We start from the raw sequence: 11,206 nt of genomic DNA on the forward strand, positions 1-11,206 counted from the left end.
ATTTTATCGAAGAATAAAAGTATACAAGGGTTCATCGTGCAGGCAGCGGGCCCGGGGGTTCGTCCACCCAAATTCACCGGCTCTCTTTGTCTTTTGAAACACTTTTTCTGGTCGGTAACATAAGGAGAGAAACTAAGCGCAGGCGATGGAAGCTGAAAGGAAAAGGCGTCGTGAGTTATTTTGTCAGGGGTTAGGCACAGCGGTGTTAAAATAGTGCTGATTTTTCAGAAGAGAAGTGGAATTATTATTGTCTTTCAAACGACGGCAACTGTTGATAAAACATTTTCGAAATACTTGTAACAGGCATTGCAGGTTTAGTAGAGAAATTCCGATCCCCTGCTTCGACAATTTAAATCTGGAAATAGTGTAAGATTGAGATTTCCGAGAACATTTAGGAATTGGGTATATGGGAAGAGTTACGCGCGAGGCGGTTTTTATCGATTGAAAATTACACTGCACAGACTTTGTAAAAATTTCCGACGTCCAATATTACCGCAGGTGTAGCATATCAATGAAGTGGACGGAAAGAGAAGGAGGTACGCTATTGATTTCAAATCTATGAGGATCGATTCGTGCCGGATGATCGGGGGTTATAAATGGTCGAAGGAATCGGGAATCGAGGTTGAAACAAATAATGAAAAAATGGAAGAACAAGCATTCACGGGACTTTACGGGATTTCACGGGGCTTCGCGGGACATGGTGCAAAAATGGAGAAAAATATGGTAAAAAAGAATTCACGGGAGTTGACGGGACATGGAAAAGAAGTGGAGAAAAAAGAATTCACGGGACTTTATGGGGCTCGACGGGACGTATGTCCCTCACTCCCTCCGTCGCTCTCTCTCTCTCTCACATTCTCTTTCTGTCCTTTCGTCCCGCCGTCCCGTCGTCCCTCCGACTTCTCCGTCCATCCCTTTCCCTCTCACTCGCTCTGTCTCTCTCTCTCCTTGTTTCTGAGTGTTATAACTAATAATACTTTGACTCGGTCTTAGCAGGTGCTGAGTATCTCGCGGAGAGTGCATAATACACTTTGGCAGTTAAAATCTAATAAAGAATTTCTACCAACTCGCTTGCGCTCCTCGTTGGTAAACTCGCTAATTTTACATCTTTTCGACTATTGTGCATTAGTTTACCGCGATCTAACAGTTGGTCTGGAGCTCAAGCTAAAGCGTGGCCTCGATTCTTGCGTAAGATTCATATTAGATGTGCATAAATCCGAGCACATCATCCCATATTACCGTATGCTTGGATGGCTTGCTTTGGCTGATAGGCACAAATACCTGTCGGGAACTTTTCTGTACAATACTTTGTGTCTCGGATCACCCAGCTATCTCTCTGATGAGTTGGCAAATGACTTGTCGGCAATACGTCACCGAGTCACTAGAGGTGACCCAAAGGGTCTATTTATTCATCTACACCGATCGAGAGATCATTTCTTGTATCTGCTTGTATCCTCTGGAACTCTGCCTACCTCAATTCTGGAATCATCTTCCTTAAATATCTTTGAGCTAAAACTTAGGAAATATTTGGCCATCAGCACTGTCTATTCTTAACTTATACTTTAATAAGCATAGATTTAATTTAAATATTATATATATTTTTATGTTTTTATTTTTTTTATTTTCTCTTTTCATCGAGAACTGTACACGGTCAGCACATTTTTGCTGTCCTTAGGGGGCACATTGCTCCAGAAAATTTCTGAATAAACGCTTTTCTCCCTCTCTCTCTCTCTCTCTCCCTCTCTGACCCGCCGTCCCTCCGTCCTTCTTCCTCTCGCTCTCTCTCTCTCTCTCTCTTTCTCTCTCCCTCAGATGAAGCAGCAACAGCAGCGGCAGCAGCCGGGGGGAAGGGAGGGGGCGAAGAGGAGGCAATGTGAGAACCCGCGGGGGGCGATCGCTCGCCCTTTGCGGCCCCGGCGTCAGGCAAGCCTGGATCTCGTACACACCTAGCCTTCGTTCGTATAACGCGTTGTAATGGGATTAACCGGGCGCGCGTCATTTGTTATCGGGCTCGTTGTAATCTAACACGTCACTGAACACTCAGCGGTCGGCAGTCGTGTACCATAATATACGTTGTACGTATACACGGTGAAACGAAGTGCGAATACCTACACCAGCCATGGTACCACGCTTTGCCCTGTATTTCATGATTTTAGGGGGGGGAATTTTATCATTTTTCAATATAGGTATCAGCTAGACGACGGTGACGAACGTTGCCTGAGTTCTGTTGCCGAGGTCGCCGTTTTGTAATTCCCTGCTTTTTATCATCAACGTGTAATTTGCGTCGTTTTAGGAAATGAAAATAGTGTTTGTATTGAAAAAACGCCGAAGGTTGTTAGGTATTATACAACTGTCGTTGTTCGGTTTTCAAACATACAAGTATAACGCAGGTGAAATCGGGGGAGCGCGTAAATTTTGACACATGCGTAAGTACATGTAGGCTCATACCTGGAGGAAGGCTCGAGATGATAGAAGCGACGATTGAATTACCTCTGAGATTGCTTAGTGTAATTGGACGAATCAATCTCGCTATCGCTGACCCCGGGGGTCCCAGTATTCGGCGGGTCTGATCATTCTTCTCTGGTTGTATTTATCACCCACACGTAAGTTCGTAGGTATAAAAAACCGTTCACCGCGTGTCTCGTAGATGCCTCGTAGATGCGCGGCCGACCGCCCTTGCGCTCGATTCAGAGGCGAGGACGCTTCTAGGCGGATGTTAGTAGCGACCTAATTATCTACGCGGCGTGACGTCCCCGTGCAGGGGTTCTTATTGTCTATAGCGGTAATCTACCACTCTCCGAAACCCACGCCTCATCCTCATCCAAGCAATCGCAATTTTTCCCGTCCAACTTCCATTGCTGTTTGTGAATATTCCGGTTTATCAAAATTTTTGGGATATAAGGTAACCGCGTAAAGTTAGATTAAGCTTTACATAATTTAAAAAATTTTCTTATTGTGATAATTTTTGATACCGTAATTACTTTGTCACTTCATTAACGTCGGAAATGTTCTCCAGTCATGCATGCAGTAGCCGAAACAATCCAGTCCCAATAACCAGCGCAGAGGAGAGACGAGAAATTGTACAGATTTTTTTCGCTCGAATGAGGCAGTAAACAGTAGGATTGAATTATTTCCCTCACCACGCTCACGCCGGCTGCGTTAACGGGAGTAAGGTTCAAGGGCATCAGGTACGTGTCGAAAAAACGTGAAATCGCAAAGATAAGGTCAGCCTTTTACACCGATGATCGGTCTACGAATCGCCGAGTGTAATTACCGCGCGAGTGTAAGAATGAAACGAGTTTTGCAGCTTCTCGTAGAGAGTGAAAATCTTTCGCACACGCGCGTATTATACGTAATCTATATACCTGTTTATTCCGTAGGTATAAATTTAGCTTTCTCAGTTCCAGATCGGTAATTTCCTTCGTCCGCGCCTTGACCACGGGCCAAATTCACCGATTTATCTGTCGATAATAAAGACTTTAAACCGAATATCAAATAAGCCGCACGCCTTCCCTCAGACGGGATTAACACCGCAAAATCCTGACACCTGATTGCCTACGTCCACGCTAAACGCCAGTCCAAACGTCGTCTGGGTCGCGATGATCAGCGTCTTCTCCGGCGCTTCATATGCATTGGCGTACATCCCGCCGGAATAAATTTGTCCTCACAAATATATTGACTTCTTGACTTCACCCCGTTTCAGTTATAGACTTATTTTATCGTCTTATCCTTATCTGTCCTGCAAACACAGTTGACAGGTGTACGGCTTTTTGGAATAGAGCGATAACCGCAGGTACGTATAACCAACATGCTTGCAGCTGAGATAAGAAAAATCGGTGCAAAAGTTTACCCGAAATGCGGAGAGCTGATTGAATACATTGTACCTACTCTAGAAACGGGTAGAAAAATTGATAACCTTTTACCGATGATCACATTGGAGATTTCATTTGGAAAATTGACCACTTGTCATTTTGTTTTTCTTGATATTTTTTATTTACAAATTTCACCGTTTAAAGTCTGCGTTACGATCGAACCTAATAAAAATTGCATTCTGCAAAAAAGAATAAAAACTGTCGGATTTACATGCGCGACGGTATAAATATTATACGCGGACATAATTATTGTAATAGAACTTGAAAAGATTGCAATGAAAATTACCTATTTGTATGTCGATGTTCTTTGAACTTGTCAAATAGCCCAATCAAAGTATAATTACCGTCACGCATGTAAGTCCGACAGATTCTGTTTCCGTGTGGCTAAAATTTCCGACAGATGTTTCACGAACTGTATTCCTACACGACGTGTCAATGAAAAGATTCAAGTATTAACCAATTGAGTCGTTCACCAATTCAGTAACCTTTCAGAGGCATTTAAATTTCAGAAATGTGGGAGATTATTTTCGATAGCCCAAGATTACTCTTCAGTAAGACTTCCACCACAACGATTTATCTGTAAAAGATTTCTCTGAAGAGTAAAAAAAAAAAACATATATACATAGGAATGAAATTGTAATTTCGTCGAGATTAAGCCTGTCTTCGTGAGACGTGCGTCGTGTCAATGTAGATTGAAAACGACTTGAGGAGATGAAAAAGGAATAGTACCACGTACACATTATTATGTAGCACAAGATAGAGAAGAAGTAGGGAACGGGTACAGACTTGATACCTTATACCACGGACTACTCGAGTATACATGTATCCATAAATTTGTAGGCGCGTAACAAGAGAATCCCTTGAAATAGTGAAAGTTGGTCGGCGCGTCGCGCGTCCGTCTGTCTGACGGTGTTTTACCGATATCACAATATCGATGCAGAGATTAGGCTGGAGCCCGTCTCCCGATGTACAATGTCGATGGTACGCATACCTGTAACCGAGTAGAAGCGCGTATCCGGTGGACATGTTTACGGTAAACACATTCGGATTGCGACAGCTGAGCGTGCAGCGAGGAGGCCCAGCTGCCGACACAAAGGTGGCTGCGGTTACGTAGGTACGTACGTAAGTACCCGCAACATATCCGCGTACGTACTCCGAGTTCCGAAGGACGGAGGGTCGGATAGACGGACGTAGGTTCGAAGCCGGCCGCCTGTCCCGGCATAAATCGTTCCCCCACACTCGCGGGGCCCCGGCAACCGGCCCCAGTCAGTGGGTGATTAAGCGCGCAGAAGAGGAACGAGAAGGAACCGTCCCCGGTGACGGTCAGCGAGCGCAAGCGTGACCCTTGACCCTCGGCGGTCTCGCTCGCACCCGCGGCTATCTCAAAGCGCGTCGCACTCAGCGACGGTGAGCGCCGTGCGCCGTGCGCCGTTCAGGCGGCGTGGGCGAGTCGCGGGAGGGACGCGCTTTGGCCCGCGGGCGTCTTGGACCGTGAGAACACCAACTATAATATTATTTAGTCTGACCGAGGCCTGGCCGGGCAGCGTTGCCGAAGAGGAGAGGAGTCGAGAGGAAAGAGAAAGAGAGAGAGAGAGAGAGAGAGAGAGAGAGAGAGAGAGGGGCCTCTCTCCCGTACCTGCGCATCGCGTTGCACCCTCATTCTCCGCGCTCTCTCTTTCTCCCTCGTCGGAGAAGCCGGGACGAGACGAAACCTTACCGTACAGAACGTAGGTACCTACCCGGTGTACTCTAGCGCATTAATTGCCGTCGTAAATTGTTGCGGCTTTGCGAAGGAGTTTAAGTTTAAAACCGCGAGGACTGGAGAACGCGCGGACGCGACCGAGCGAAGCGAGTCTTCATCCGCGACTCGAGGCTTCGGGGTAAATCCTGACCGTTCTCGTTTCATTCTCCAAGTTCTTGTTACTTCAAGGATCGGGGTGAAAGGGGGACGGAACGTCGTGTAGTTTGCGGTTTCTCCGATTCGCCCGCGGGGCGGAAAACGTTTCGCTTTCGGGTCGTAGGTACAAGGTATAGTAGTGGGTGCATCAGACAGAGCGAGAAGCTTCAATTACAGTGCCCCGTAAATCAGACAGCACCCGGACGATACCCGCAAGTGTATGCGCGAATAACGAACGGCGGTCCATCGATATATTCGTGGGGCCTTACTGCTGTGGCGGAGATCGGACGCGACGAGGAAGGAAGACCCCGTGCCTGTGCACCGGCGAAGACTGCACGCGCGTGCATCGAGGCTCGCGTGACAGCGACCGCTTATGAATACGCCAGTTGGGTCTCCCCCGCGCGGTGCGTAGGTACATGCGGCCTGCCTCGATGCGGTGCGCCCTGCGCATCCTTAGGATACACCACCGCCGCCGCCGCCACCACGAGAGAAGCGGAGAAGCAGGCGGGCGCGTGTTGCCAGGCCGTGAAACGGGAGAGGGCCCGGATCGCGCTCCGCAGCAGCTGTCGGGTCGCAGGGGGCCCCGACCGCGGGCATCCAGCCATCCAGCATCCCGGTTAGGTCCCGGAGCGCATCGGCGGCGGCAATGGGCCCATGCGGCCCAAGACGAGGTAAGATACCTGCCACCAGGTGGCTCCACCAGCACCGCCCATGCGAGCGATGCCCGAGCAGTCGCCCGAGCGCCGCTGCCCGGCGAGCATCTCCGTTTGTTTGTATTCCGAGGACTTTCGTAAACCCGCGCCTTTTCAAATGTGTTGACAGTGTGTGTCACCCGGCTAGTGATAACGATAAACCCGCCGGAGAGAGATAACGCGGGGCTCCGTTTTCACCGTTCCGCGAGACCTCGAGATTTATGTGATCGCCCGCCTCTCCTCGCCTCGCCTCGCCTTCCTCTAATCCGACCGCACACACGGCGTCGCGGGCCGATTTTTTTCACCGGCAGGATGCAGCAGCAGCAGCAGCAACAGCAACATTCCGATCCCGAGAATATATCCTCGGCGGAAGTGCAGGAACTCACTCCCCTTCCGGATGTCGTTGACGATGAGATGTCCTCCAACGGGATCACCAATCTCACCCTCCAGAGCGTCGCCCTTGGCCTCCAGGGCGCCCTGCTCGCCGCTCTTCAACGCGCGGCTCTCCTGCCGCCGGGACACGCGGCGGCCGCAGCTCTCAATCTCCAGGCCCTCGAGACGTACCTGACTCTGCATCGTCTCCACGCGAGCAGCAACGCCTCGGCGAACGTCTCCTCGACGACGACCTCCGTCTCCACCTCCACCTCCTCCTCCGCCAGCAGCAACAACAACAACAACAGCATCAACAACAACAACAACAACAATACCTTCGCGAGGAGTTCCTCGTTCCTCCAGAGCAACTGCACCTCCCCCGCCTCCTCAACCGCAACAAAGACTGATCATCGTCAACTCGGCGATGTTTTGCCCGGCTCTACCACCCTCGACGAGGACGACGTCTCGCATCTGGACTTCGTCACCGATCCCGAGGAGGACCTCGCCCTGCTCGAGGAGGAGGAAGTCCTCATGCGGGACAACAACTCGTCGGGAGGTTCCTCGACCCACAACCACGACGCTCTTCTCCAGAGAATAGCCGCTGACGAAACACCGGCCCCGGCGATAACTCCCGACGCTAACCTGCTCCAGGCCACCTCTCTGCTCCCATCGACGACGGCGACCTCCACCTCCGTCGAGGCCGTCCTAGCCCGGCCCTGCAGAGCCTCGAGACCTAAGAAACAGTTCATCTGCAAGTTCTGCAACAGACAGTTCACCAAGAGCTACAACCTACTGATACACGAGAGGACTCACACCGACGAACGTCCCTACAGCTGTGATATTTGCGGGAAGGCGTTCAGGAGGCAGGATCACCTCCGAGATCACAGGTAAGAATTTCCGCCTATTCCTAACTTCGATAACTCGGAGACGTGTTACTTGAACGCCGGCTTGAGGACCGCGCGAACAGACACCGAAAGAATTTCTTCACTGACGCTTCGCTGTTTTTCTTCTCACATCCTCAGGTACATCCACAGCAAAGAAAAACCGTTCAAGTGCGCGGAGTGCGGCAAGGGCTTCTGCCAGAGTCGGACGTTGGCCGTTCACAAAATTCTCCACATGGAGGAATCGCCCCACAAATGCCCCGTATGCGCGCGTAGCTTCAACCAGCGGAGCAACCTCAAGACTCATCTTCTAACTCACACGGACATAAAGCCTTACCACTGCTCCTCGTGCGGCAAGGTATTCCGCAGGAACTGCGACCTCAGGAGGCACTCGCTCACCCACAATTTGGGGGTCGCCTCCTCGCCCCCGCCCCCCAGCCTTCCTGGACCCGGGACGAGCACCGCCGTGCTCCAGGAAACCTCCTAGCCCCTCTGTCGACTCGAACGGTGTAATAATTACGCGAGAATTAAGCTAAGCCCATGCTCATTAGATCTGTAATTATGTCTATAATACTGATTGTATGTACTGAAATTATAAATCTGACTATATAGAGTTTTCTCTAGTATTTTTTGCGGCATGTGTAAAATAAATTTTTATTATTATTTTTTACTAATCATTTGTCTGTTTCTTTCGTTCTTTTTTTCTTTCTGTCTTTCTTTCTATCCGCATTCCTTCCGTTTGCCCAGAATTACATCAGCTTAAGATATTTCTCCTGTTCACGGTAACTAGAAGCTTATTACAGTCCGAGTTCATAAATTCGTTTGCGATTACCGGGAAATAACAATCTTGAACCTAAGTTTCAATACCGTTTTTACATTCATATGATAATCTGATAAAGTTCAGTCAAATTTCATTGCTAGTTTACACGATCTTCATTTGTGGTAATAATTTTTTTCCACTCGAAATTGGAGCAACGACTCGAGATTGGGTATCATAATTTTGCTTCAAACTGAATGGAAACGTTGATTATCGACGCTGCAGGCCAGAGAAGCATTCTCTAGTGAAGTAACAAAGAAGTCATCCGTTAACCCGTGAGCGTTGAAATATTAACGATTTTGAAACTCCGAAGCTCCGTTGTACGTTTGTCCGTGCAATCGCTTGTGCAAAGGTTATTTCGTCACCGAGGCATTGAGAGTTGACTAACGATGATATTTGCGAACTCGAGACTCTCGAATACTTGTCGGCGAATCTCGACGGCAAGTTGCGTGAATTATTTACTCCTATTTTCTCGCTTTTGTTCGGCGACAGCGCGCCTCCTGCTTTCGCTTCGCGCCCAACTGTGGCATTCAAATTCACCTGCAGGGCAAACCTCTGGACTCTCTTTTACACATCGCATCTGGAGGATAGTAATTTTTTCGGGGCGACACTAAGCGTTAAAAGTCACGGTCTAAAATAAAAAGCCTCCACAACTGCTCTCGAGGGAAACACTGAAAAATATTAAAATAAGAAGGAGGAGCAAAGCATACTGAGAATAGAAATACAAGTAAGGAAAAGAAAAAAGACAAAATTGAGGGGGGGGGGGGGGGGGGGGGGGAGTGAAGAAAATTCAAAGGCGCTTATCGGAGGGACGAAACCTTCGGCCCGACACCCGTGAACAATAACGCAGGTAATCTTGCGGCTGGTTAATTAATTAGGCTCTCTTCTATCCGCGCTCTCGGTTATAAATAACCGAATAAAAAATCTGGATCGTGTTACAAAGACGCACCCGCCGGAGTTGCGCCAGGTGCGTGCGTGACATCACGTCTTGATACGTCTAGGGTTACTTGTCTTTCTCGGCTGCTCAAACACCCGACCAAACGCCGAATCACTGGAGCATCAGCTGAACCTTGCGCCTGGGCCGTTCCCGCAGGCTCGCATGCCCTGCAACACCTCGTCCCTTTGCCCTCGACGGGGTGCCGTCAGCGCGAGGAAAGTCGGAGCTTCCTTTTCTCAAAATTCCACTTCACTTTTCGGTCCCGGAGTTCTGGGTGAAAAAGAGGAGAGAAACGGAGGCTCGTCGAGGGTGGAAGAATTGCTTGAAATATTCTGGTAATCCGGTGTAACATCACCTGCGTCGATTCACCTGGTCGCACACGTCGAAAGCTTGCGATTAACCGGTTGGTCCTCGGGAGATTTGGTAGAAATGAATTTTTGCATCGCGTTGATACATAATGTATACACTTGTTGACGTGTTTAGAATTTAAAGTTTCAATTTTAACCTGTGCCGCGTGATACAGTCAAACCGGTGCTTAATCATACGTTTCGGTAAGGTGTGTATAAATTTACCTGGCGATACAAGTGTGGTAGATTTTTTTCTACAACTGTATATAACTCAGATTATTATACCCGCAACGGGTCTTCTTGCCGATTCCGAGACATTTATTATCCCATGCCTCCGCATCTCGCGGGATATTAAGGCAATACTCGGGTATATTGCAATTTTACGAACTGTTGACTTTTATTGGCGGAAAAACGTTTGCGTTTATAATATGCATGCAGCAGTGAGGCAGCTATTTATGCGAGAACCGGCGTGTAGGGTTTCAGCTGTGAAAATGTAAACTCTACGATGTAATCTTGAAAGGAAGCGATTGAAAAATGTAGCTTTACCGATGGAAAAAAAATTGTTGCTCTCCAACTGAACGAAAATATTGTCCTGAACTTCGTATTCTTCTTGAAAAATTTTCATTTTTTTCCTCTTTCTCTCTCTCTCTCGCTCTCTTGGGCAGGTTTACCGCGATATTCGGATTAGCAGACGAGTACAAGGTGCACGGAATCGGAACGAGTAAAATTCACACCGCAGTGTTAATCGAAAAAACAGATGAAAAGCGCGATGGAATAAGGCTAAAAAAATGTGTGAAAAAAATAGGAAAATGTAAGTTTAAGGCGAAGAAGCGGGATTCCAAGCGGCGCCCCGCATCGCGAATCACGGACCGAGCGTTCCCATTACCAGGAATAGTTTTCGAGTTTCGGGTCTCCTTCGAGGCGCTGCGACGCACCGACATAAAAATACGCACGGTGTGTATGCCTAGCCGTATGTTAGTGGAATGCACGTGTGTAGCGTGGGGCGCACTAGGAGAGAGCGAAGCGTCGAAGGTGGCGGGTGGAACGATGGGACAGGAGGGCGGACAAAGAGGACACGGAGGACCACACGTACGTACCGCCCACAGATACGCTATCACTGCGGAGCCGGGTATGAGGACGACGTGATCTGCATGCGCACGTCCTGTTTCACTCCGACCGAATAAAACAATGACCGAACGAAAATAAGAGGGGAATAAAAATCCCTACGGATACGGATGTACGTCGGTGTGCGTCGCGGACGCCTGCAGCGGACTCCTTTACCTATACCTACGGTGTGTATACCGGAGGACAACCGGCGCTGATTTAGGGGGTTGATGGGTGGCTGTTGGCGCGTACGCGATACCGCCGCCGCTTTTATCCGCCTCTCTCTGATC

At 48.8% G+C, this 11,206-nt stretch overlaps 1 protein-coding gene across 1 annotated transcript; it reads left to right on the forward strand.

Moving 5' to 3' along the window:
• Positions 1–6,511: 6,511 nt before the first annotated feature.
• Positions 6,512–8,330, forward strand: LOC124222961 (protein sister of odd and bowel-like). Its single transcript, XM_046634550.2, has 2 exons — positions 6,512–7,717; positions 7,853–8,330. Exons 1-2 carry the CDS (start codon positions 6,771–6,773, stop codon positions 8,196–8,198), a joined length of 1,293 nt encoding a protein of 430 aa, XP_046490506.1. The 5' UTR covers positions 6,512–6,770; the 3' UTR covers positions 8,199–8,330.
• Positions 8,331–11,206: the final 2,876 nt, after the last annotated feature.

Source organism: Neodiprion pinetum, chromosome 1, assembly GCF_021155775.2.
Source record: "Neodiprion pinetum isolate iyNeoPine1 chromosome 1, iyNeoPine1.2, whole genome shotgun sequence".
NCBI classification, from domain to species: domain Eukaryota; kingdom Metazoa; phylum Arthropoda; class Insecta; order Hymenoptera; family Diprionidae; genus Neodiprion; species Neodiprion pinetum.